This window comes from Oxyura jamaicensis, chromosome 1, assembly GCF_011077185.1.
Source record: "Oxyura jamaicensis isolate SHBP4307 breed ruddy duck chromosome 1, BPBGC_Ojam_1.0, whole genome shotgun sequence".
NCBI lineage: Eukaryota > Metazoa > Chordata > Aves > Anseriformes > Anatidae > Oxyura > Oxyura jamaicensis.
In genome coordinates, this window is record NC_048893.1 from 134,526,755 (window position 1) to 134,554,695 (window position 27,941).

Here is a 27,941-nt window from a genome sequence, read left to right on the forward strand (position 1 = left end):
CAGAGCTCTGAGGCACTCAGGGAGCAATCTGTGTGCGTTTTGCTTTAGGCTTGGGCAGTAAATTTTAAGAAATTGTGATGTTTCCCCAGGAAAGGAAAAAAAAAAAATCAAACTCTTTGCTTTTGGACTGGCTGGGATAATGATATTTTTACACATCCTAGCTTGCTTTGATCTGCCTAGACTTCTGAAAACTGGCCTAGAAGAGGTAGAATATGATATTTTATACAACATCTGCCTAGACTTCTGAAAACTGGCCTAGAAGGGGTAGAATATGATATTTTATACAACAATCATGAACCCGTGACTCTTGATCTTAAGCAATAATGTCTGAACTGTATCTTGTTATATATACACTGCTCAAGTTTGCCTCATTGTATCCTGCATAATGGAAACCCTTCAGGTATGGGGGAAGATGTGCTGTGATGCTTTAGTGTTTGGTCTTCAAGCTCCACTGTTCTGCAATCAATGTGACCCAGAATGATGATTCTTAGCCTGGCTTTTAAGCTACCAGCCATCCATAGCTCTAGCCGATCGAGCGCTGTTGCTGTGGTTTTTGGCTTTCTGGCTTGCTTCTAATTACAGCCGGAATACATTCGGATCCATTTTGTAAAATCATGATCTAAGGCAGCAGTTGGTTCTTGCCATTTCTAATGTTTGTGCTCAGGACAGTGCTATGAGACTGTTCACAAGACAGCCTCTGGTTTAAAAATAAATACATAAAAATACATGAATTTTTGCTTAATCATACCATTTTAATTATTTTGAGGGGAGGAATACTTAACATCTTGTAACACTATACAAGCAAGCTGTAAATGCGTGTTTTACTACTCTTAGCTAATTAGAGCCCATAACTTAAGTCATGAATGAAGTTTCTAGGACCTTATTCCCAAGCAACGTTCTTTTACCGCTGCCGCAGCTGTGAAGTACCTAGAGCTGTACCTGTTCCAGCAAAGGGGGTTCATGTGGTCCTTTAAAAACAGGCAGAATGGTTGGTTTGCAAATATGATGCAGGTAGTATATGCAGGCTTGTTCTGGCTTTCAGCAAGCTGTCCTGGCCTCACTGTTATTTTTTTGTAATGTTAACATATTGTACCACTTGGTATTCTCCTTCTAAATTGTAGAGTCTGCCTGGCTAGAATGAAGTGAAGCAGAATATTGTACCTGAGAAATTAAGGAAGAAAACTTTTTGCTTTAATGTCCAAGTTAAGAAAACAATCTAATTTGAAGTAGCACTTCAGTTTGGTCTATTATTATATGAAACAAGAGAAAATCCTTTTATTTACTCTTTCACCATCCTCTTCCTCCAGAGTGATGAGCACAGGTTTTCATTTTGGATTTACTGAAATGTTTTGGTATGGTTACTTACAGTATAAAAACAGGGCACTAAAGTATTTGATTCACAAAGCTGCCAGAAGAGACTAGAAATGAGGAATCAGCTCTGATGAGGGCTCTTTCCTAACTTCAGAAGCCCACCAAGAAGTAGTGGTGTGGGTGGGGAGCAGGTAGCTGGGCTCAGATGTGCTTTGTGCTAACCAGACTTTCCCTGAAATGTTGTCAGCTGTTTGCCTCTGGTGTTAATCACTTGTGGCTTGCTGTGAACACCCTATTCTGTGGTAAAGCCTGCAGGAGATTACTTCCACCTGGTTTTCTAGGCCAACTGAGTGCTTCTTGCCAGAGTCACAAGGAGTGCTGCGAGCCCCGCATCTCCCAGAGCCTGTGAATTGCCTTGTGAAAGCAGTGCTCCTCGTTGCTTGTCACATCCCTATCACATACTGAAGCATGACTTCTCAAGCAGCTGTGTTGCCATTAGGTTTGGTTGTGTAATGCTGCAGAGAGCCCTGGTTGCAGCTGTGTTACGTGTGGAGAGGGGTGGTGGGTGGCAGTGCAGCCTCGCTGTGTCTGTCAAGGTACTGGCTTCCTACACAGGGGCAGGGAGTGCTACCAGCTTGTTGCTGTTTCAGGTGTCCTTGCTGGTCTCTTGCTGTCCTTCTGTTTGGATTTCAGAGAAGACTGCTAGTTGTCAGACCAAGGATGTCTCCACCACTCTTACTAGCACATGGTTTCTTTCTGTAACATCCAGTGCCGTTGTGCATAGCTGTCTGCACTTGGGATTTAGTAAGTTGTACTGTGTTTACTTGCTGCCAGAGTAGTAACTGTAGGGGGAAAAAGGTCCATAGACAGGTGAACAAATATTCTGTATTATGTAGAAAGCTATGTTTAAGGCTACTGAAATCTGTCCCACTCTTTCAGTAGCTATCCAAACTGTTAATTCAGTGTGTGTTTGACGTTATTCAAGGTTTACTCTCATCTGGAAGATAAAACTACTTCTTCCCATTGAAACGCTGAGCTGCTGTGGTTGAGCTGGCTTGTCCTCTAAAGCACATCAACACAAGAAGCAATACAGTTCGTAGGCAGGATATCTGCTTTGCCCCAAAAGTACAGAAGTAGCTAAACTTGCTGAAAGACCTTGTCAACAAATCTGAGCAGAAAAATTCTGACAGATCTACTTCATCCTGGGGTTCCTGTAGTCAAGAACAGCCCTGCAATGAAGCGCTTCTGAATGTATTTTATGATTTATTTAAAGGTGACTTGTGTACATGTGTTTATTTAAAAATAAATGAAAGAAGAACAGTAAAAGGAACACCAAGTATACGTGCCTTCCCTACTGGTGCTTTGCAGGGAAACGTGGCATTGAATAAGCTCTTAGTTCACAGAAGTGGAGCCATAGTTACACTGTGGATATGCAGCACAAATAGCTAAAATTAATGGCTTGTAAGGGGAGACCTTGATTCTGAAGTTTATCTTGATGTAACGGAATTGATGTTTTTCAGCAAAAGGTTTTTTGTTCTCATACTAGCGTTATTTTTTAGCACATAATAGCTCTTTTCACAAATATTGGGTACAGAGAAGCCAAAGGACTACTGGTGAGTTTCTTATTTTTGATCCCTTAACAAATGACTCAACGTGACGAAGTTTACCAAGTTGCACTGCTTCCCCCTGCTGGAAACGGCTCTCTTCTTCTTGATGTCCTGGAGCACCTTCCTGCTAGCAGAAGCCTGTGGATTTACTGGTGAGTTGTGGCTTCAGGCACACCAAGATAACTCCTGTCTGTCTTAGCAGCCATGTATCCACCTTCTCATTGAAACCTTCCTATAAGGAACATGATTTTAGCACTTTAAGCTTTTTTTATGTCCTGCACAATACCACTGATGGTGCAACTTGCTGTGCAGCAAAAGCTTTTAGGAACAGCATGGATTTGTTTCACATGCTTCTGCCCCCCCTGTGCCTTGCCCAGTCCTTGACTCAAAAATGAGTTTCATAAAATCCCAGGGTTAAGGATGGTGTCTCAGTTTAATAGAACTTGAAACGGGAGAATGTCTTGTGCTTATGTAGTAAACAGACTGATACTTACATGTAATTCTGTTTGCAGGTGTGGTGGCTGTCCTGTTCTGTGGAATTACCCAGGCACATTATACATACAATAACTTGTCAGTCGAATCAAGAAGTCGCACTAAGCAGGCAAGATTCTTTTCTTCTTGTACGGTCTCTTGCTGTAGTATTATGTACTATTTTTTTGAAAAGCATCCTTATTGCTCAGCCTTTAACGTGTTATTGTGTTGTTTGTCTGTTTTTTCCCCTTAGCTATTTGAGGTATTGCACTTCCTGGCTGAGAACTTCATATTTTCTTATATGGGTTTGGCACTGTTTACTTTCCAGAAACACATATTCAGTCCAGTTTTCATCATTGGAGCTTTTGTATCCTTTTTCAGTGTGAGGCTTCTGTATTATCCTGTGTGCCTGAAGGCTGTTGGTGTCTGGCTTTACTAAATAAATGATGGTGGTTGACTTGGAGTTTTTCTGATCTCTTGCAGGAACAAGAATTCTGAGAAAGTCTTTCATTACCCCTTACATCAAAGTCCTAAGGACGCTGTGCCACAAAGTCGTTGGCTTTGCAGCTGAGCAAGTACTAAAAGTCGTGTAAATTCAAAATATAAATGAACTAATATGCTTCACTGCATGTAGTCATAGCAGTGGAGCTTTTAACATTGGATTTGGAAACTTCTTTCCTAGCTCAGAAACCTTGGTATCAGTAGGAAGGGAAAACAGCGTGCTGCATATCTTTATCATTCTTAAGAAGTGTGAGCACCTGCTTTTCAGATATGCAGAAACATTTAATCTAAAGGTAAACTGATGGATGATGGTACCAGGGAATTCTTGGTGAAGGGGAGTGGTTCACCAATGCAGTGTTTTCCACAGATGACATTCAGGAGTCTGATTTTTATCTGCTCCCTGCTAGAAAAATTATACTAGATTGAATCTAACGCTCTGTGGACTAGAAGAGAACAGGGAAACGAGGGATAGAGTGCTGTTGGAGAGGGAATGTGTCTGGGTTGGACAGTTGTTCAGGGAAGCTACATCAAGTATTAATCTGTGCCTTTTGGGGAAGGAAGGCTTGAAGCTTTTATTCTTCTCCAGACCTTACAACTGAAGAAATTATATTGCATCATGCAGGTTAAGCATGTACGGTGGTGTGAGCTGAAATGCATCTACGTCTTTCTGGACTTCCAAATTTCTGAAGTACAGTCAGTTTTCTCATTCCTCCAATTTATTTAAAATGCTTAATGCTAGAAAGCTTTGTGAAAGCAAAGCATAGTGCCTTAAGGAGGATTTGCATGGTTTAATTTCAGTTGTCTTTGATACAAAGACATTTAGAAGCCTACCACTCACTGACACTGAATTAATATATATTAACACAAAATCTCTTTTTGATTCTTGATAATAACTTGAAACAAGTGAGATAATAGCTGTTTATCCCTCTGCTCTTTCCCAATCTTTGCTGTGGAGATGTTGACAACTTAAGTGGAAGCATTGTGTGGCTTTCAGTCCATATAAATGGAATAATAGCTCTGTGAATCAGATTCCAAAAGATACCAGGACAAATAAGGTAGAGATGAGGTTCTTTCTTATCACTGTTTTTTTTTTTTTTCTTTTTCCTTTTTTTTTTTTTTTTTTCTTTTTGTGCAGTCTGGTCCAAAAGAAAAGCTTTTCTTGTTGCTTCTTGTCAAGTTCTGTTGGTATGGGGAGGAAGGACAACAAAAAAGCAATTTGTTACTGTGTGCCTTGGCTATTGATGCCAAGTAGCGCTGATGTATTCAAACTTTTGGGACTTAAGAAGGACTTTTTTCCTCTTCACTTCCAGCTGTCCCTTGAACAAAGCAAATGAACTTCAAGTAAATAAAAAGGACTGTGGGCAAATTGATTATCTTTAAGAAATATTCTAAAGGTAGAGGTAGGTTCTCAGGTGATGGAGGAGGCAGGCACTGAGCTGTGGTGCAGACCATGACAGTGCTGAGAGGTGCTGGTGTTGGAGGTGGGTATCCAGTTCCCCTCGTTCCTGGCTGACTTGTTAACTGGCTCTCATCTGCCTCAGAACAGAGCACTTTGGTGGTAGTATCACTCAGATTAGTTGGGAGTCACTAGATTCTTCTCTCCTGCTGTCCGACTTGAAATAGCCTATATACCTATTCCTTTGTGGTTTACTGGGTGCCTGAAAATCCAGAGCAATTACGTGAGTGAAACAATGGAGATGGATCTGCCTGTCTTGTTTCCTCCCTGCCAGCTGCAGGAGTAGGGCTATCTGCCATGGAGATAAAACCCAGTTTAAAAAAAAAAAAAAGAAAGGCCTGATACAGAATATACTTTTTTTTCTTACTTTGTTTTCTCTCATCTATTTTATCACATAGGTCTTTATTTGGCCATTTTAATTGTTTCAGAAGTGAAGAATTCTCCTCTGTCCTGTCTGTTCTCAGAAGAACACTAAAAAGTGTTCCAGAGCACTATGGCTATTGGATGAAGACATGAATAGAACAGTAGTCTCTTTGGTGTGCTAAGTTGCAATCTTTCGTTTTTGCTATAGCCTTCTGTTCTCTGTCCAGGCTATGCTATCTGTGCTTCTCAGTGTTTCTTTTGTTCCATTTTCTTCCTACCTGTCTAATTTTACTGCAGTTTTCATCTCTCTTTCTATTACCATACCTAACCTTTGTTGCCTCTTGAGTGACCTGTGAGGAAGACAAAGGGTATTAGCACCCACATTTTGCCTTGGCACTTCCCCATTGAATTAACGCCTTGTGGGTAGGGGGCTGAGGAATTGTACAGACATCAGGATCTGATGAAAAAAGGGTGGACTGCAAAGGCAGAGCTAAAGCCTCAGTGTCACTAGCAAAATCCTGGTCATTCTTCCCACATATGTTGGTTGTGAAGGCTAATGATTTTTGCAGTTCCCATAAGGATTGCTATAAAAATGTAAAAATTACACGATCTTTTTTTGTAGAAAGTAATGATCAAATGATAAAGTAATGATCAATGATTAGTTTTTTGTAGACATAACTTCATGCAATCTGTATTGTTTTACTTACCTATTTAGGTATGGCAACAACCTGGACATATCTAGAGTACTTCTCTACTTTACTTTTCTGTAAGAGAGATCTTTCACTTTTCTGATGTTGTTATCCCAGTAGCAAATGAACAGTGTTCAGTTGGTTTCTGATTGTGTTGGTGTGTTATAGGATTTCAGCTTATCACTCTACTTTGTACCAAGGTGTTCCTGAGTTGGTGGAGCATGTATTCAGCTTTCTGGTTATTCACTGGGACCATGGTACAGCATGGAGAGAGCTTACCACTTATTGTCATGAATTTCTACAGTACTTTTTAAAAATACTTGTTGAACCTCATTATAGTGCTGGCAATTGTTTTTGGATTCATCTATGTAGCTTCTCTGAACTCTTAAGTGCCTGCCAGTCCATAGAAGATCGTGCCTCTGCAGGAGCAATAATGGAGTGGCCACTTGCTGCTCTCTTACGTTGGCTTTCCTTCTGCACTGGGGCTGCATTTCTGTTGGTCTAAATTGCACAATCGAACGTTGGTGATAGTTGTTTAAGATGTGATATTAAGCCTTCATTTGCACAGCTGGTACCCTTAATGCTAGGTGTAATTTCACTGTGTCTTAAAAAAAAAAAAAAGTGGGTATATTAGTTCAAGGTTGTAATCTGTGCAGTGAGTTCTCTATGCACGTAATTGGTGAAAGTCTGTTTTACATAGACAGGGATAACGTGAGCACTTTATCATTATGTGCATTTCCTATTAAAACAGAAGGTTCATATTAGAGCCAGGTACCTGAGTGTGCCCACCCCAGGAAAGTGAAATCCTTAACCCTCAGCTGTGAACAGGTTGCGATCTTTTTGGGCAGAGCTGCGCACATCTACCCTCTGTCTTTCTTGCTGAATCTGGGCAGAAGGCATAAGATCAGCTGGAACTTTCAGCACATGATGATGTTCTCAGGTAAAAGAGCAAAAATGTTTGGTGAAGCAATAATACTCTTTACATCATAAGATGTTTATAGTTCCATCATCTGCTTTTATAACTCAGGTGTAGGTTTTTTGAACAGAAGACTTAACAATTGCAGCATGCCCTCATGTATCTTTAAACTTTCACATGAAGTGTCATGTCTGAGAAGAGTGACATCCTGAATTGCCAGCTGCTGGCAGCCCACCTTATGTTGGGAATGGAGTATTTTCATTTTGAAATGTTGAGCATCTGAAGGTGGTGGGGGAATTGGGATGTATTTCTTCCAGTAAGCTAGTTCTAGGTGAGACGATCTGCATGTTGTGCAGAAACAGAATTGAGACATTTATGGGTGACTTCTCCTACTTAATTGAAAAAATATATATTTAAACTCCTTTACTTGACATGATGGAGTCAGGCTATTTCCAGCAGTGCCAGTACCAGAGGCAATGGGCACAAAGTGAAACATGGGAGGTTCCCTCTGAATACCAGGAAGCACTTCCTTGCTCTGCAGGTGACAAAACACTGGCACAGGTTGTCCAGAGGTTGCAGGGTCTCCTTCCTTTCAGATCTTCAAAAGCTGTCTGAATGTGGTCCTGGGCAACTGGCAATAGATAGCCCTGCATGAACAGGGGGTTGGACCACATGACCTCAAGAGCTCCCTTCCTTCCCTCTAGAGCTGTTCTGTGACTCCCCTCCTAAATAAGTTTGCAGGCAGCCAGTTGCTTGCCCTTGTTAGAGGAGTTTCATAATCTATGGGAGAGGGGAGGCAGTATGTTCTGCCTGTGAGCATGTTCTTAACTAACGTACTTTTTCAGGAGATAGCAATTCCATATCAATAACTTACTTTTCAGTAATGGAATCAAAGAGAAAAGTGTGTGTTTTCATTTAGGGAGCTGCTTGATTTCCAAAATATATTTTGCTGTTGTCCGCAACTTGTTTGTTTCTGCACTTCTTTCCTGTTAATTTCTGGAAATAGTTACTCCTTATCACTGTGTTTTCTGTAAGCCTCATAAAACTACCAGAGCAAATCATGCTTTAAAACATCCCAGAGTATAATTTACTGGGAAAACGGAGATAACTGAAACTCACCTGAGAACAGGCTGAGCCCCATGCTTTCTGTCTGTCACTCTGAGCCTGTGTGGCAGGGAGGGAGCAAGGAAAGATTCCATGTAATGAATAGGCATGATTGCACACTTCTGAAGCTCTGCTATTTCGTTCTTTTGCATAGGTCTTAGGGGAGCCATGGCCTTTGCTCTGGCCATACGAGATACTGCTACCTACTCGCACCAAATGATGTTCTCAACAACCCTCCTCATAGTCTTTTTCACTGTGTGGATTGTCGGTGGAGGTACAACTCCCATGCTGTCATGGCTGAACATCAGGTCAGTATGCAACGGTATGCTGGGGAAAACCCCCTTTTCAGGTGGCAACTTGAGAAGTCCTACAGAACTTGTTTGGTGCTTGGTAGGGGTGTTTGAGGTGTTCAGAACGCTTTCTTATATAGAGGAAGGTGTTAGTGCAGGCAGGTAAGGAAAATGCACAGGCTGCTGCTGGGAATCAGCTCCCTGATGCTCTGTGATGCCCTGTAGGATATGGGATAGCATTGCATGATAGTAGCCCCTGTACTGAAAAGAAAGAATTAGCCTATCTAGTACCATATTGACTTCTTGTCCTATTAGATATTTCCCTGTCTTCTGGCTCTAGGTAATGACCCTATTCTATTTATCAAGTTAGATGCAGTCTTTAGTGCTAAAAATGCACTTAAGCTTGTTTTGGATAAATGTTTTGATGACCTTACAACTGTGATAAATGGGAACCTGCTAGTCGTCTTGGTGTGTTTCTTCTGTTTTGAGGAGACCTATGAAAATGGTGAGCAGCATGAGTATAACCATTTGTCTGTAAATCTGGGCCAAACTTGGTACTTTAGGGTTGCAAGTATATTCATGTTTGAGGCTACTTATCAACAGAAGTCCTAGAGAATCATGAATCCATTGTTGTTAAAGACTACATATGTTTTTCATTCTGTGAAAGCTTTGGCTGTTGTTGTGAGGAGGGAGGGTAAATAGAGTGGAATTAATACAAACACACTGTAAAACACTCCAGTGCATTTTTTCATATGTAAATTCTGTGTGCTGTTTGGTCCTTGAAAGCTTACTTTGTCTCGCATTCTAGGTGTGCTAATCAGAATTTGTCTACCATTGTTTTTTCCTATCCTAGCACAATACAATCTTGGGTAAAGACAACAGTTTCAGTCTTTGGAAGAATTAACCATTCTCAGGGAGTATTCCTGTTTTTTGGAAGACTTCAGTAAACTTCTTGTGGCAATAAGTAGCAGGTGCTTTTCTAGGTTGAAAAAAAAAAAAAAGGATGGATAAGATGCTCAGAAATGCCTGAGACTCCTATTATTGAAAGTAGCTAAAGCCAAAATGTCTGATATAACAATGTCAACAGCAAGTTTTGGAGTTACAGCATGAGCTTACCAAAGCTGTGTTGTCAGACTGACTGGCTGACATCCTGTCAATATGGATATGCACTTGAGCAGAGTTGAACCGCTCTGTACCAAGAATGTATCAGTTGTATCTGATGTCAAATGCTTCCAGCCTGAGAGAGGTATTACAACAGTGATTTACAATATTTCAGCTCTAACAGCACACATTGAAAATCCTGGTTTCTTTTTTCTTGTGCCACACAAATCAATTTTTGTCCTTTACAACTGAGTGTAAATGCGAGTTCCAGATGTTTGGTTAGCATACCATGAAGAGGCATTGCTTCCATGTACCCAAGGTCTCTGAAGGTCATGTTGCCAGTAACAGGTTATGCAACACCTGGTCTCGAAGTCAATGAAACAATTCCAGTGCAGTTGTTATTAATGGTCATGAGATACTACATCATAATGACATTTCTGAGCCCAGCCTGAGTGGTTTCCGTTCCCAAGTGAAAGCTATTTAATGACTGTAAACAAGATGCCTGGAATAGGTACCACATGCAGCTTTCCACTAGGTACCTCTGGCAATGACGCAGATTTGTAGTCAGTAGTGATATATAAGGAACAACTGTACTTACACACCTTGACAAGCCAAGCAGGCAGTGTCTCCATAACCAGCAGTGTACATAATAGGCTGTCTGGAGGATGGGGTACAAGGGAGCAGGGGAGGAGTTCTGGCATGTACTGCGCAGGTAAGAGATCTGCCAAGATCTGCATGCAGCCTTTCGTTGGCTGAGGTGAAATTCAACCATTACTTCTGCCAGAAGGCTCCTTCAGTCAGCAGCAGTAGGACAGGACTGCATTCTAGCATGTGTCCTAGCTTCTGGCCACCTGGAGACTAGCTGAGGTAACTTGGTGTGGTGGTTGCTGTTGTTTTATACAGTCTAGCCCAGTTTGTGCAAGCTAAGATGCACTTAGTCCTTTAACGGGTCTAGCTGGGCTCAATAATGAGATTGCATGGGCCGGGTTCATGACCTGTCCCTGAAGGCAGAAAAGGCCAATGCCATATCTGTTCCAGGCTTGTCCTTTGGGTAAGCTGTACTTGCAAAGATAATTACCATGGCCAACAAGGCGGAACAGCCGGAAACACTGAGAAGTGCCTGTGGTACCGTCTCTGTGGTACCGTAGCTGCCAGCAGTGAGCTGAACCCTAGTCCTGAGCATTTAGCTGTTTTGTTTTGGAAGACCTACGCATGCTTGCTAGTAAGTAGGAGTTGTAACTGTCACTTGTGTGGCATGGCTGACAGAAAACACATGGTGAGCATCCCTGCTAAGAGAAGGAGAGCGTGTAGAAAAGGGAACTCTCCATAAGTATTCTAGAGAACTGTTTGGGTCTGCATACCTTGCAGAGTACCTGCCTTGCTGGGCACCGCAGCGTTGCTCAGCGCGGCTGTAGGTGTTGGGCGAATGCAGACTTGCACCGTGAGGTGGCGGCCGTGCGCAGCTGATGGGTTACAAACTTGTTTCTGGTAATACACGGTCTGTTGTGACAAAACCCTTTGAAAAGCAAGGCAGACCTCTCTGACCAGAGAGAAGAGAGGGACAGATTAGTTTCCAGCTGAAGTTTAGAAATGTGCTGCTTTCCTGCATTCCTTTCCACGCCGTGGAGGAGGTAGGCAGGAGGAGATGAAGATGCTCTTCTGCCTCGGTGCCTCAGGCAGCTGCAGTGCGTACTGCTGACACAGCACTTTCTTTGGATGCTTTCTGAGCCCTGGCACTTACCCATTAGATTGCACCACAAGAGGCTGGAAATAAGTGCTGCTTCTGTATAGCTCCATTTAGCAGAGGGGAGAATAAAAGATAGAAGGCTGGTTGTTTCCTAGAGGTAGTAAATGAAGGGAAATAGGAAGCTAATGCCAGTTGTGCATTGGATTTAAACGTTAGGATTTGTGTGGACTCTTACAAGTCCAGCTCTCATGTGAAGTTTACAGCAGTTACTGGGGAGCTAAGGAAGGCATAAACAGGAAGGGATCTTATTTAAGGTTAGCCTGCACAATGTAAGTAGAACAGTACCCGAGAGCTGACTCCAGCCAAGACTTTGAGCCTGGCTTGCTACTGCTACATCCATAGTGTGCATACACGAGGCAGTGCCTATGCAAGGATCCAGAATTGCTTTGCTGTGGCTCAGAGGCAAAGGCAAGTGTCTGTTTATTGAATGATGGCTGCATGCATGCTTGGTTCTTCTGGTCATCCCCTCTCACCCATGATGTGAAATATTTCAAATGAAAATGTAGGTCAGGGAGGGGGAGGCTAACATGAAGAGTAAGTGTTGATAAAGTACAAAACAGCTTAAGGAGGAAAACAGTCAAAAATGACACGTTCTTCACCATGCTCTGTTCTGAAAGTCCCGCTCAGAAGAGCGGGTGTATTTAAGAATAGGGTATATTACCAGTGTCCGGTGGTCAGGATTAAGATGTACAACCAAGCAAAGGACCTACAGTTTGCAGTGGAGACTTAGTTTGATTTTACTGCTTAACTGGTTGGGAAAGTGACGCCATGGCATCAAAATCCAAGCAAAAAGAATGGGATCTTCAGATGCTGTTGGTTTCTGCCACTTAATGCTAAGCAAGCTTAAAAGTTAACACCAGAAACTAATGTTAAAGCCATGATGTCATGTATTTGCACTTGTTGGCTGTCTTGGCTGTGGAACATTCATGTATGTGAATCATAAATCGTAAAGTTTTTCTAGCACTAGATAGATTTGCTCTTTTTTTGTAGAAATTAAAGCATTACTTGAATTTTAAAAATGAAAGTGTCTTCCTCTGAGACTAAAATGATGAAACAATTTCCTGCATGAAGTTATAATGCTTTCAGCAAATTAGCCCTATAAATCAAAACTACTGGCAAAGTTCCTCTTTTCTGAAAAGTAGCTGACTTGTTTCATTTATTTGTAACAGGAAGGAGGAAAAAAAAAAGCTAGCATTTGAAAAATATTTGCCACTTTTCAGTAGGGTTTGACCTCATTCTTTTCATTTTGAATGAAGCAGCAGGTAAATTAATGCCTGCTTCTCCATCACAAGCTGCTTCAAATGTTAGTGTATTTTAATAAAGTAATTTCAATTATACTAATCAGTCTTTCTAAATCTTAAACATGAGAATTATATCTTTTGATTTAATATACTTTCGTTATCTTTCTAGAGAAAAGTTAAAGGTTACCTGGATGATGATAACCTAAATTTTTTTCGCCTTCCGTATGACTTTGCAATTATAATCTTCTTAGCTTTTTATCTAGTGGGGCTTTTTCCTCATTAAGCAAACTGGGAAAAAAAAATCTGGAAATACTAACACTCATACAGGTAGATAGTTCACGTAGCAGCTCTCTGGGATGGTGGTAAAACAGCTTGATGTCAGTCTCAGGTTATATTATATTAAATCATCCAGGGTGGTCCAGCTATTAGTTGCTGGGTAAAATGCGCATTTCTTAAATACCATGCCTCCGTGTGCTGCAGTGACAGGAAGTGAGTGTTGATGCCAGAATCCAACCTTGTTATATCTGGGGCTGGTGGAGGGAATGTTTGATCAGAGGTCATGTCCTTATCCTTTGCTGCCTGTTTCCATTTTTCTGCAATTTAGATCTTTCATTTGGTTTATCATTTTCTAAGCCTGACTTCTAGCTGTTTTCCTCTGGCCACACACCAGGCATTGTGCCTTTCCCTCTGTTATGGGTTTTCCAATTTTGCCATATCTTTCTGTGTTGTTTTCTCCAGTCTCATTTTCATGTATGTTTTCTCCTCTTCTCTTGCCTCCAACCTCTAATTTCTTGTCCTCAGCCATGAATCTCTTAATGGAGGTGCAGGACAGCCTTCATTTCTTCAGCTTTGCTGAACTGGTATTCTGGGCTATCTCCTTGGTAGGAGAGGGATTGCTTCCTCTTTTGGATGTCTGGGTGTAAGCATGGGAGATGCTGTCTTATGTCTGTTCTTGTGGTCTTAAACATGGCAATTCCTTACAGAGAGAGAGGGAGAGAGTGAGAGAGACCCACAGGAGCTGGGTTGATGTATCTAGAGCAAATGGGGTGATATGGTTTTAACTGCCAAGCTTTGACAAGCCTCTGTGGTCAGTTTCAGGAGCCATTATCTTGGTTAGATCAAGTAAAGGAATACCTGAAAGTACCCTAAAAGCAACCTCTGTAGCAGCTTACCTAGTTCTAGGGTTTTTTAGTGATCAGTGCTTTTATATTTTTTTAATATTGGGGTGGGAATTGCCTTCTTCCTCAGCCACCTTCTGAGAAACAGTTGGACTCTTCCAAAATAGCTAAAATTTTCCAAAAATGCTGTACTCATTATAGACATCTGGGAAAACTTCAGTATATTGGCTTGGCAAAGACACAACAAAGGGAAAAGTCATAAAGGGAAGCTATTGGACAGTTCTCGTTTTAGTTTTTGCTACATATACAGAGCTTTCTCAGTGCTGGCCTTTCAAAGCAGAGTGTTCTGACCTGTGGTGTATGTTGGCATGAGAGCGAGCTATTGAACCAACAGTCCAAAAAATAAATCTATCCGAAGTCCAGTATTTGCTTCAGCCGTCAAGGATTGGATTAGTGCATGTTCTTTGTAGTACAAGCTATGGCCTTAAATATTTGGTAAGCTTGCAATCAGGAAGCATATACTTGTTCTTCGTAAAGTGAAGCTGCTGTGGATTTATGGTAATCTAGGCCTTTATTTCATATGGGCAGTGCGTAATTCATGTAGCATACTTGAATGGAAGAATGGGGGGAAAAACCACAAACTGCTAAGGAATCTATGTTGAAAGTACTAGAAACCAAGCATGCTTTCACTTCTTTTTAAGTGCAGTAGAAAAAGCTATAGCAAGGAGTAAAAACACTAACTGAAGTATTAGGTTGAAGATTGTTAGTTAACTGTTAATTAAACCAATAGAGTGATTTATGTATGTATTAGCAGTTGTATTTGAAACTAGGAAGTGATGATAGCCTCTTTCATATATATATATATATAGTTTTCAGTCTTAACTTTATTTTATTACTTTCTTTTAGAAAATGCACGGGTCCAAGGCACTGGGAGCATGTCTGAGTTCTGTCTACGCGTAGCAATTCTCTTAAGAGCTGTTGAATATAACTCATACAGAGTAGTGGCTTGTCATGAATGCAGGTGTCTTTCCTAGCCTGAATCTGAACAAATGAAGAATGTTATTCGACATCTCAATCACTAAGGGCTGCTTTTGTTAATTTCTATGATTTTTGTCCCTTTGTCATTGTTCTGCCATTCTTATTTTTGTATGTCTTGTCTTTTTTGGTTGGGTAGGGTTTTTTGTTTTGTTTTTGCTAGGCAGCTTTGTAAAGCTACTATCTCATGAGCGTTTTGTTACTCACATTCCATTCTTGTGCTGTACCAGAGTTGGTGACCGTGTTCCATCGGTGGAAGAGATGAGTGAAAGCCGCTGGCTGTATTTCAGGTGACACTGAGCTGCTTTCCCTGATATCGAACTAACCTGGTGCTTGGCTTTCTTCATCTTTGTAACACTGTGTGCTCATTTTATGTTCTATGGCATGCCATTGCTGCATCTCCTCTTTTGCAGTGCCGTAGATATTCCTCAGTTCTGAATTTGTTCTCTTCTTGTGAGCTGGGAGAGTGTGGATCATTCATTGTCTTCAGGTTAAAAACAAAGACAAAACCAACCAAACAAAAAGTACCTTTAGCTCTTGTGTATGGGTAAAAAATGAAGGAAAGCTAGTGTCTCTGGCCTGTGAGGACTTGAAAGCTGAGAAGTTATGTATGTGATCCTTAATCACACAGATGGTCTTAGGCACTCCATGGGATTATGTCATACAACTGTTCAGGTGAGAAGGACTTCTGTGGATGATTCAGCCCAGCCTCCTTGGGATCTATTTTTAAAAGCAAGGGTTGTCAGAATGCTTTGTAGGAAGATGCTAATAAGGGTGGAGAAGACACAGAATTCTAGACTTTTCCGGCTGGTGGCTTCTAGAACTATTACAGACGAACAACCCACATTCCACCTCCCCCCTCGCCCTGTGAGCCACGCTGCTTTTGATGCAGCCCAGCATATGGTTGGCTTTCTGGGCTGCAAGTCCACACTGCTGGCTCATGTTGAGCCTCTCATCAACCAGTATGCCCCAGTTTCTTCTCCTCAGAGTTGCTCTCAATCGTTCTCTGCCCAGCCTCCATTTGTGCTTGGGATTGCCCTGGCCCAGGTGCAGGACCTTGTACTTGGCCTTGTTGAACTTCATGAGGTTTGCACCGGCCCACCTCTCAAGCCTGCCCAGGTCCCTCTGGATGGCATCCCTTCCCTCCAGCGTGTGGACTGCACCACACAGCTTGGTGTCACTGGTAAACTTGCTGAGGGTGCACTCAGTCCCACTGCCCATGTCACTGGCAAAGATGTTAAACAGTGCTGGTCCAGGGGACTTTGTTAGAAACTGGGGGGGTGCAGGGCCTACAAAAACCATGCTTGTCATTAGAGCTGGGTGTATGTACCTTGAAACTTGATTAGACGGACTTGTTATGAATAATAAATGTTTTCTATCCACTTCACTCTAGTACAGCAGATAAAATATACTCTACACTGGCTGAAAGGTACATTACTATTTTGAATTCCCACAACTACTTTTTGTATTTGGTGTTAAAATGAACTGAGGGATAAGCTTTGAAACAATAAATACATAAAAAAAAAAGTGGCTTAAAGAAAATGAATTTATTAGAAACACTCAAATATAAATTACCCTGAAGAATAACTTCGGAAAATGTTAGATGTGAGTCTGTGTCTTTGCAGTATTTCAGTATTGAAAGAAACTTATGTAGTAAGAATTTGTTTTATTTTTATTTCTTGAAAGCTGAAATGTTTTAATATAGAAAGGTGTTTTTCTTGTTCAGGAAGTCAGTGAGCCTGACCTGTAATGTATAATGACTTTTCACTGGACAGTACGGCCATCCTGCTCTGGTCCCCTAAGCCCCATTCCACTGCCCTGGGGAAGTAAAAAAGTCCGCAAAATCAAGCGCACAACCTTATCAAATAAAAGCTGAGATGTTCTGAACTGTTTATGCTTTATATAATATGAAGTGAATGTGTAGCACAGGGAGTTAAAACTATTTGGGGTATTCGAGATATGTTTGTCTTCTGGACCAAGTTTTGTGAACTCCCCATTCATATTGCCAATTGCAAGACTAAGTCAAGCATGGTGGTTGTGCGCAGTGCATTGAGCCTCCCTGGTGTGTAGTTGGAGTGAGAAAAGCCACAGGTCTTTTATTATTTGTGCTTATGAAGGAATGTGCAATCTTGTATATGGCCATATTGAGCCCGTTTCCCGATGTTGCCTGTCAGCTTTGAGTGAGGCCTCATCAGATAACTGATTTGTTTGTCTGTAGAAAATCCTTCTTATCTCTTCACTGCTTAGCAATAGCCTAAGCAGTAATGTGTAAGCCCTTGTAACCTTTCCAAACTCTTGTGTGTGGCATTTCATTCTGGCATGTGTTACAATCCAGTACTCAATCTATCTGACCAGTACTCCCATCTGTCTAGTGTTAAATTTACAAAGCTTTTTAGTCTTTGAGGCTGGTCAGTGCCAATGAATTCCCAGGCCAAATGTGCCTAACGGTTAAGATGATTCTCTCTGTGTTTCTTTGCTATGAAAGGAAAAATAAAGGGATGAAGAAAGAAAAGAGGCAGGAAAAATCCAAGCAGAGGAGTTGAAGTATCAGTAGCTAGTCAGCACTAGCTCAATATGAGGATGCTGCAGGCTGTCTTAGGGTGACCTCCTGGATCTCCTCCAAACTACATTAGGTTCTGTGGAGCCTTGAGTCCACAAGGATGATTTAAACATTTAGTTCAATGCCTACTTTTTTTTAAAAAACAAACAAACAAAAAAAAACATTACAAAGTTCTGCCCTGCATGCTGTTTAATAGTGTTTGTTTTAGTTTAATCGAAGCAATCTTCTGTGTCTGATGGTAAGTCATGTCTGGATCGCTGTTTGCCTTACACAAGCACGCATCCCCTGGATGCAAAAATGGTATGATCTTACCTGCGATGTTCTGTTGGTTCCTGGTTATCCAGTCTCAGAAGGGAGGTTGCATAGACACTGTGGCTGGAAATAGCTGACACAAAGTCTAGGTAAAAATAAATGACACTAAACCAGCTCAGTCCCTTCCTAGAGGGGAGCGAATAAATGTGAGCCATTTCAGGCAATGCTTTTTTAGTTCATGCATTTTTCTGCACAACAAATGCAACAGTTTGACACAGACAGACTTGCCTTACACATCAGGTTGTACTTTATTGCAGAACTTAAGCCACCAGAGATTGAGACATGATGGGATTTGAGGCTAGACAAGTCTAATCTTAACAGCGGATCAGAAAAACATGAACATAATTAAAAGGGTCAGATTAAATACCTGTCTTGGATAGTAAGGTTATAAGGATGGTCCAGTAGTAGGATGCCTGCTAACTACGCAAAAGACAGCAGTCATCCACCATCTTACTATAATGACCCTTCCTCAGATGAGAGGCTAGACTAGACAGACTGCCTGCTAATGCATTGTGCCTGTTTTGTGTAAGGTGAACAAAATTTGCAGGAACTATTGTTACAAACCTTCAGAAAGTATCTTTGTTGCTTTGCACTGTCAGTGCCTTAAAACGGTGTGTGTATGGGTTTTGTGTTTTTGTTTTCTTAATAGTATCTTAGCAGTGAGATAGGCCTGAGAATAGCTCAAAGTTATTTGCCATGTCAAATATTTAGGCTGGACTTATCCTTAGTTTCTGGTTTCCTGTTGCTGGACATGAGGAATCTTCACTGAAGAGGATGTCACCTACAATTCTCCTGTTTAGGCCAAAATTAGTATTTGCCAGTGTCCTAAAAGAGTTGGCAACGAAGGTAAGCAGCTAAAGCTGATGCTGAGGTAGAGTTAAAGCTGTTATCTGCAGGTAGTAGTTGCTGCTTAAGTGAAAAAGCATCCTGTTTGCATCTTGTTCCCTTGCGTGGGAATAATGGACAGCTCTTCCTTAAACTATTCTTATAATCTCTCTGAATGCAGCTTTGCTGGATGCTTAAGGTGCTTTTAAAATGCATTCTGCCAAACTTACAGCATTTGCAATCCTCAGTAACACCACTTGCTTTGTTTTCCTAATGTTTCTGTAGGGTTGGGGTTGACCCAGATCAGGATCCTCCACCTACTAATGACAGCTTTCAAGTCTTACAAGGAGTAAGTAATTACATAACTTCTCTATTAGGCTGATCTTATTTTATAACTGGGATGGTAAAGAACTGCAGAAGCTACGTGCATGGGTGAAACCTTTCTCTCTTAGCTGGCAAATCGATAATGCATTTTACTTTACAGTATTCAAGTAACACCCGCCAATTGTGTTGTTGCGTATAACACTGCAGTGTCTCTCTGCATTTCAAATTTTTGCGTGTGTTTGTGTAAATATAAGGCATCAAAACTCTTCCCAAAGCTGCTAACACAATCGATAACAATGTGCTTTCCTCTTCCCTCACCCACCACCCAACATGCTTACTTTTAACATTCTACAGCATGAATGGTCCTCCCTTAGACTGACACACAGATAATCGTCACGGTTTCTGTCCAATAGTTGATAGCAAATTTTGGCCTTTGGACTTGATTTGAATCAAAGATTAAGTTTGCTGATCAGACTTCAACTCCTGTATGCCATATTACAGCCCAGTTGGATCTTGCCTCAACTACCTACCCTTGAGGAGTAGGGAGGAAAATTATTGGAAAAGTATTGGAAAATTATTATCTTCAACAAACTTGCTGTGAATCTCTAGCACAGCATTCTATGATCTGTAACAATCTGAGTTGCTTTTTTTTTTTTTTTTCCCATACAACGTATTATGTGCAAACAAGATTACTACAAGAATGTTGTCTGTACCAGAAACTTCAGTTTTCCTCATCTATAAATTGAGTGAATTCACAGGAGGAGTGAAAGGTCTGGAAGGAAAAAAACATTTCCTGAGGTTTAAATGTGAGCTTCCTCTGTGGAAGGACATCTTCATCACAGGTTCCTCTGTCCAGACCTTAGTTTACACTCTCCCAGACTGTACTTCTTGACAGGAGTCGTTCAGTAGCGTGACTGATTAGTTATGTAGGCATCTGCTAGAGGAAAGTGAGGCTGAATGGCAGGAAATAAGATGACTGAAGCCAGAGGATGAATAGAGCACAAGCATGTGAGCTTTGCTTTGTAAACCCCAAGTTGTATGATGCTGGTGTTTGGGCTGGCTGTTACTCCATTTGGGATCATCTTTTATTAGTGGTCACCTGCCTTGTGTAGGTGTGGTGGTTTTCTTGTTGTTTTTCTTTTCCTGTTTGTGACAGGTTCTGCAGATGCTTACCTGCTCAGGAAGCATTTATTTCATTGCAGAAAATGAATTAGGCATCTGTGTTCTTTGTAGAAGCCCGGGTCCAGCACATAATAGATTCCTGTAGATTTTGTATCTATTCTATATATTTTGTGTCTATCTGGAAGCAACCAGAAAGCCAGGCTTCAAAACACAATCTACAATGAAGGCCACAGTTACGGCATAAAACCAAGGTTAGGAAGCGGTATCAGGGTAAGATGACTTTCAGACTGAGCTTCTCAGTATTTGAGAAATTGTTTTAACAGGAAATAGGCACAGCCAGAACATGAGTATTCTGTTCTCATTCAGTGTCAGGGTGGAAATAACTTGTTTGTTTTTTTCCCATGTAAACATAAAGCACTTACCCATTTGTTTCCCTCTTTAGCTGTGTATTACATTCCTACTGGAATCCATTAGTCAGTTCCATTTGGATTCCTCTGCCTTTCACAAAGCCAAGACTGGCTGCGAGTCACAGTTAAAGAAAATACATGGGGATGGGGCAGGGGGAAAAATGAATATGTACTGAGGTTTAACTCTTGGTGAATCATAGGGTTTTTTGCAGATGGGAAGTACACAGGGCAATTCTATCAAAACTGCTGGAAAAGAACACTGCTGGAAGATGATTCACGCAAGGCATTTTTGCATCATCTGTTTTCCTGGGTTTAACTTTGGTCTCTGTCCAAGAAAAAAAAGTAACAAAAGTGTAAAAAAATAAAAAAATAAATAAAATAAAAAAAGAGGAAAGAAAACCACAAATGCAGCTGCAGACCAGCTGGTGTGATGACATGCAGCACAGCTAGCAAAGGGACTATATTTAACTGTTAGCACTCCTGAGAGCGGCTGTGATCTAGCACTTAGGAAATTTGCATAACCTTCCTCAATTGTGATTTTTATGTGGATTCCCTGTTAAGCATATTTCTTTTAAGCCTGATGTGTTTAATCAGGTTTGCAAGAATTTATCAGGCCAAGTAAATTTTCTTGTTCTTTCAAGGATGCAGTAGGCTCAAGGGAAAACATAAAGTACTGCTGGAGTTAAGGAAGCCAGCTGAGTAATGAAAATGAATCAGTCTGGACTGTCTCAGTTCATTTATTTGAGAGGTGGGTGTGGGACAGGGTGTCAGTGAGGCTTATTTCTCAGTTTTGAACTTTTTTCCTTATCACATAGTCAGTGCAGTATTTGGTAAACTTTAAGGCTTAAGGTAACATGGTGGCAGGGAGTTTATTAAGGTAACTTGAGGATAGTGAAGAGAGCCTGCTTGTTCTCTGCACAGTCATTTCTGGTCTTTCTAGGGTTGGTAACATCACTATAAGTCTCTAAATAGTTTTCTCCTTCAGCCTCTGTACAGTGCTGAAGTCATTTGGCTTTTCATAGTCCAGTGTAATGTGAATGACTGGAATGTATGACTTCTTTTTTTTCCCTCCCCATAATAATGAATATGCTTTTATCTTATTTTTAGGATGGCCCAGATTCTGAAAGAAGAAACAGAACGAAGCAGGAAAGTGCTTGGCTCTTCAGGCTGTGGTATAGCTTTGACCATAAGTATCCTTCTGAAAACACAGCTTCACTTCAAGACATGGAATATTCAGACTTATTTCCTTGCCATATACCCATATGCAGCTTTAAGCACTTGAGAGAGTCAGGCATGATAAAGATCAAGTATTTGACTAGAAACAACTGAAACTTCACCTTGCTGACTCAGAAAATGAACATTTCCATTTCATGCATGGTATCTCACGTTTGCCAGATGACCAAAAAAGAAGTCAGTCCTGTGAGCTGAGGTTTTGCTTAACAGTAAGACAGACAATTAAATATTCCTATGAGTATGAACGAAGAGCATGTCTTTTTGTGTCTACATAATATTGTACAACCTTTCTGAAGCTGCTATTATGCTGTTTAGATAGCCTTGTTTGAACTTCATAATAATTTTTATGTACCTGTCCCATCCTTTGTGCTTGATATTAAAAACAAACAGACAAAAAAAAACCAACTACTTAGTGTTTTTAAACTAGTTAGCGTATTCCTAAACAATATATCACACAGGTGTCCCTCCTCAGTGTGTTATATTCACTTAGAAGATGGGAAAGCTAATCTTGTGGCCATGCCGAGTCACTTTTAACTAAATACTTAGACTTTTCAGTACTCAATTCCTAGTAATTTCTGTGACATTTAAAGATGTCTAAATACCTGTGACAGGGCCTTAATCTTGTTGCAGCTTGCACCTGAGAAGTGAATAGATGGCACAGGGTCTTGTCCATTGGTGGCTGAGATGTTGCTGGTCTGGTTGGAGCACACTTGTTTCCTTCCATGCTTTGTACATCAAGATCAACCATCCGTGGACACCAAGGTATAGTGTTGGAAGTGTTAGGATCCGAACAGCACTTCCCTGTTAGGATAAATTCCATCACTGATGCTTTCAGATGATGCAGTCGTAGGACAAAGCCCAGAAGGGCGTGTGTGCTGGTTTAAATATTCATAACTGTTAACGATTTAAAGTAAACAGTTTAAATGTAGTGGCTGGTGTCCAAGTGCCTCAAGGTCAATTTTTGTTCAAATACCATATTCGTATTATAAAAACAAACAAAAAGACTTGTGTGGGTAAGAGCGGGACCTGGCTGTGGCTGACTGCCTTCCGCCCACCCCCCAAGGAAGCAGAAGCAGAGCTGTCCTTCCCCTGCCTTTACAAAGGGGATGTGCCTTATGAATAACAGGGGTAGTTGGCAATGCTGACTTCCCTTCAGCTGACACCAGCACAAGTGCAGTCCCCAGCAGCCACAGCAAGGGGGGAGAGGAGATGGGGGGAGTGCTAAGTGCAAATCACAGCTTCATGAGCTGTTCCACAAAACTTTTATTTAAAGGATGCTGATAATGCACTTGCTTTTTCGGTAGCAGCTAGCAATCTTTAGTGAAGCTTTCTGTGAAGTTTGTGCTGAGGAAGCTGACATGCAGAGGCAAAGCTGTCTTGCTGTATCTTAAGTTAAATTCTGTTCCTTCTGTTGTAAGGAAGCATTCAGATAAACATCTGCTGGGTGGGTTTTAGTTGCACATAAAGGATGATCTGCAGAGTTGTCTCCTCTATACCTACATCTAAATATCAAAATATTTTTTGCTGATTATATCTAATGCTGGCTATTTGCAGAGCACTGTGCAGAGGAGTAACTGGGAACTTCACTCCTGTAGAACGTGGAGTTCACTCAGTGTCATGGGCTTATCTCATGGTTCACCCACAATTGTCAAATGTGAGAGAAACAACTGTGGTGAAGTACCAGCTGTCTTTTGGGGGGGGTTGCTTTTTTTGTGATGATTCACTGCTTGCCTATCTGCTGCAGGGACAAGTAGGCAGGTAGGTTAGTGTAAGGGCTGGAGGGAGAGTCTTTCTTTCCAGGACTGGGTGTAGCCACACTTAGCAGAGGAGGTATGGAGGAAATACAGCCCTGTAGTGGCATAATCACAACGCTATGTGCTCAAGTAAATGTGCTATGCCAGGCTTTGCCAAAGGGGAAGGATACCCCTTGGCTAAAACTACTTTTTTTATTATTATTATTTCTCCTCACCTTCCCCAAACTCTCATCTGTTGAGTTAGTATCAGGGAATCTATTAATTCACAGGTGGACTTGATTCTCTCTGTGTATAGAGGCTTAACGTAGCTATAATACCTGTATCATGCTTGCATTTAAAATAAGCCTTGAAGAAGAATTAAAAAAAACAAACAAACAACAACAAAAAAAAAAACACTCGTCCTGATTTCAGACAATGTTTGGACATCTTAGCATTCTCCCCCAGCTCTGTTCTTGAGCCAGGCAGGATTAGCATGCTGCTCTGTAGCAGGGACACCTTTTTTTTGATTCATGAGTAATTTTTTTTTTTTTGACTTCTCAAGCATATTATCAGTCTAGCGTAATAGTGTGAACAGACATGGATTTATTTGGAAGATTCCAGGTCTACTCCTGATCTATGGTTGCATCTGTGGCTCACTGGCCAGCTAATAGTGGACCAGTTCAGTGACTGCAGTATATATGCAACATCCTCAGAGCAGTGTTTCATCATTGGCATGTGTTAAGCCACATGGAGATAAGAAGGTGGCATACCTAGCTTGCAACCTTGACGCTGTGCTCCTAGCTGCACAGCAGAAATTCCCTTGGAACTAACAACATGAAAGCACCTGTATCTCTGCTTGCTCCTCTTGACTTCAGCAAGCCCAAAAGCTTGAAGTGCTGCAACTACATGAAACTACAGTAAGGGAGTTAGCTAGTTACCCTTGAAGAAAACCTGTTGGTAAATTAGCTGCCCTTAAATGGATCAAGGGAAAATTGGGGTGGGGAAGGGAGATGTTTTTAATGTATTTGTTTACAAATGCAGATTTTTCAATGGATGTTATATGCAATTATTGAGCAACACATAGATCAAAGGCAGAACCATATTTATGTACAACTGTTTTTATTTTAAATAGTGTTTTTCAATTGCTGTTCTGTTTTCCTTAACTACTTAAGTTATTTAAAGCCAATTCTCACTCACAGCGGCCCTCCATTAACCACAACTCTACCCAGCTGGTGTGGCCTCATAGCCCGCTGCCTGACGAGTCCACAGGTTTATGATGTAAGTAGAATAACTCAATATTTGTCTTTTTGTTTTTATATATCTAACTTCACCAAAGCATTCTTTTAAGAAGAGGTGGTATGATTTACTTATTGTATGTAAGTGCTGGTAAGTGATCTTAGTAAATTGCTTCCAAATATTGTGTCTGTTCTTAACACTTTTGGACAAGATTGTTTTCTTGTTACTGCTAAAGTTGTATTGAGGTCTCCTTCAGAAAAGACACTGACATGTTTACCTGTGCCAGAAAGAAATCTGGTAGAATGTCCCTTAGTTGTTTCCACAGTGAAATTTAAGATCACATTTCAGAAACTGTTAATCAGTTACTTATCTCGGTCTAGCAGGGCAGTATACTACATTTGCAGCCGTGTCTTGCAATAATTAATGCTTCATTCTCCTGTTACTCTTGCAAGATCCTGATACATGTCATTCCTATCTGTAAAGTGCTCCTTAAATCTACAACTTTTTATGAACTGCTTGTAAATAAAATCTTAGTACTGTGTGGTCATTCCAGTTCACAGGTTGTCCAGAACCTGGAGATGGTAACATCTTTGTTATGTTCAAGTAGCACAGCCAGTTCTCTATTCATTTTGGACCAGATATCTACTATTTTTTCCCTAGAAAGTTACAAATTCCACGTGCAACTTTGACATATTTTCCTGTACTTCTTTTAGGATTACTAGAATCTTACTTTTATCCGACAGTAAAACATCAAAGAAAAATTCCTCTTCCACTGCTTATTTAGAGCTATTAGTAATGCAAGAAATTGGCCTTGTTCCCATCTTTGCAATGCCATTGGAGATCTTAAAACAGATCTAGGCTGGAAAGCATCCACCAGAGCAATTAGCCTACTTGTGTGTTGCACATGTGGCTATCTGTGTATGATCTTATAAGATTACTTTCCCAGTAACTGAGGATCTAACCAGAATGAGCATGTAGTTTTGGCTTTCATTTTCTCTCACAAATTGGCTCTCTTTCTTTACTCATTACTAGCTACTGTCATTAGCTACTACTAATTTATTTAATTGGATTGGTTCTGTGACACACCTCACCATCCCCTGTCTTGAGGTGTTAGCTTCATCACTGCATAATTCGCTGTTGATATAAAAATGTTAAAAGCCTGCATACTTTTTTTTTTGACACACATAATGTGGAACTTTCACGTTGTAGTCGTTCTTACTGTTCCTATTTTGGTGCATTGTTACATTAGGATTAAGAATATCAAGTTGAGACGCAATTTCTAGTTTCCTTTCCAGATATCTTAACTCTGCGATTGCTTTTCATTTCTTTGCATGGCTGCCCTTGCTACAATGGTGTGACTACACCATTTTATTACTAGCCAGAATGCTAAGGAAGCTTCTTGCCTTCTTAAGTGCAGGTGAAGCAACTCAGAGCCATCTTTTGGGGGACAGAAACTGCTTGGAGTAGTTTTGCTTTTGTGAGATATTATTAGGAAAATTAAATGGCACATCTGAGAGGCTTAAAGACTGAAGACCTATTCTACCAACCTTTCTTCCTGTTTGGAAGAAGCACCTGTATTCTCATCTGCTTTTCCTGATGAAGCACTGCTGGGGACTTTGTTTTTGCTTGGTTGTTCAGTGGTGCCTTCTGTGTCCTACGCATGCCCCCACCCATTTTTTGAATGTTTATCTCTTGCACCATACACAGTGTGACACTTGGTATGACAGCAGAGAGAAGTGGTTTTCTAAATATGCAAATCCAATAAAGAAACTTCATTTGCAGTATGTCTAAGTCTTGGGGGAAGTAACTCTCAAAACTGGTGAGAACTGTTATTTCCTCACCTCCCCCCCCTTTTCCTAGTGGATCTAGCCTTATAGCAGGAATTTAGTTTCCTTGACGGATTTGAACTCAACTGAGAACTAGAGGAACCCTAAGCAGAGCATCAGATTTAACTTGTAATATATTTTGCATGCATAGTACGTGATGCTTTTACTTTGGAGCCACAAGATAGGTAACTGCTGATGTAAGTTTTGTCACTTGTGATGCCTGTGCTGTATTCACTACTAGCAGTGGAAATAGTGCCTACCCGTGTTTTGCACATGTAGCACGCTTCGTGCTTGTTTTCATACTGCCTTAAGAGGCAATAAAGACCAACACTGTGAGCAGTAACTCTAAATAAGCTTTAGCAGCGTGAACATCTCCAGCATGTGGTCATGGGCATGTGACTTCTCAAACAAATTTTATGACCAGTTGGACAGAATGCTGTGAAGTCTGTGGGTTACAGTGCCCAAGTCAAAACAAGACTCAGTCTTTTGTAGGATGTTGGATTTAGGTACTTTGACATGATAGTTTTTAAGTAGTGAAGTTCAGACCTGTATTTCTTGAGCGAACTGAAGTTAGTCTTACAGAGTTGTAGGGGATTGTAGAGGCCAGTTTAGGGTTATTCTTGGAAGAATTTCAAGTCTCGAGGGACCTACTTGGATACATTTCCTGTCTTTCTTGAAAGAATTGTTCATGCTGCGTGAAGCACAGTAGGTTTATTCATGCATCCTCTGTGCTTGCAAGCACAGCATCAAATGCATATACTACATGGATTTGTTCATGTATGTTCTCTGGGGAGCATATGAAATGAATTGCCTGCTGCTTACAGTGTACTTCAGAAGTGAAACAAGTAAGAGGAACTTGCCTCGCACAAGGCAATGTTTGTTAACTACATTGAGAGAAAGCTCAGTGCTTTCTCCGGATCTGATCATGTTTATGGACATGCAGGTACCACCTGGGAAAACCAGAAAAGATTTAGTTAGGAATTGCCATATAGTATAAGGGTTGTGGGCCCCCTCTCTACTCAGTATTTTGCTTCCAAGAGCTGTTCAGCCTTTTGGGGAAGCTCAGGTATAATGTGTGTTCTTGCTAGTTTCACATCTGGTATGCCCTTGCTGCCAGGACTTGCTGTGAAGTGGCATTGTGGAGTCAGGAGGTGACCTGGGAGCTTGCTGAGCTGCTCCACGTATTGCCCTGGAATTGATGGCAGCATCTCCAAGTGCACTGTCTGCCCTCCCTTACTGCTTCTCCAGGGGTAAACACCATGATAGGCAACTCGTGATACAGCATTGCAACTTCTCTGGCTTTTTAAAACATAAGAAGTCTGCAGTCACAAACTACCTGTTTTTTATTCGTATTAATGTTTCTGCTTGTCATATTAAATTGAATGTATTTTCTTAAAAAAGGAATATAGAAGG

At 41.0% G+C, this 27,941-nt stretch overlaps 1 protein-coding gene and 1 non-coding gene across 5 annotated transcripts in view; both read left to right on the top strand.

Annotated features, from left to right (window-relative positions):
• The window catches only part of SLC9A7 (solute carrier family 9 member A7), a 79,784-nt gene that overhangs the window by 48,411 nt on the left and 3,432 nt on the right, over window positions 1-27,941 (top strand). For 3 of the 4 annotated variants that reach the window (XM_035314963.1, XM_035314971.1, XM_035314948.1), the window contains 9 exons: window positions 2,965-3,070; window positions 3,431-3,519; window positions 3,643-3,756; window positions 7,227-7,338; window positions 8,573-8,726; window positions 15,181-15,240; window positions 18,933-18,996; window positions 21,608-21,690; window positions 24,639-24,744. In XM_035314963.1, the coding sequence (XP_035170854.1) occupies window positions 2,965-3,070; window positions 3,431-3,519; window positions 3,643-3,756; window positions 7,227-7,338; window positions 8,573-8,726; window positions 15,181-15,240; window positions 18,933-18,996; window positions 21,608-21,690; window positions 24,639-24,744 (888 nt within the window). The remainder of the gene's footprint in view (window positions 1-2,964; window positions 3,071-3,430; window positions 3,520-3,642; window positions 3,757-7,226; window positions 7,339-8,572; window positions 8,727-15,180; window positions 15,241-18,932; window positions 18,997-21,607; window positions 21,691-24,638; window positions 24,745-27,941) is intronic. The other variant, XM_035314953.1, reaches the window with a different exon arrangement.
• LOC118160982 lies at window positions 27,565-27,758 on the top strand. The gene has a single exon (XR_004747796.1). It is a non-coding gene; the product is annotated as a U2 spliceosomal RNA (small nuclear RNA).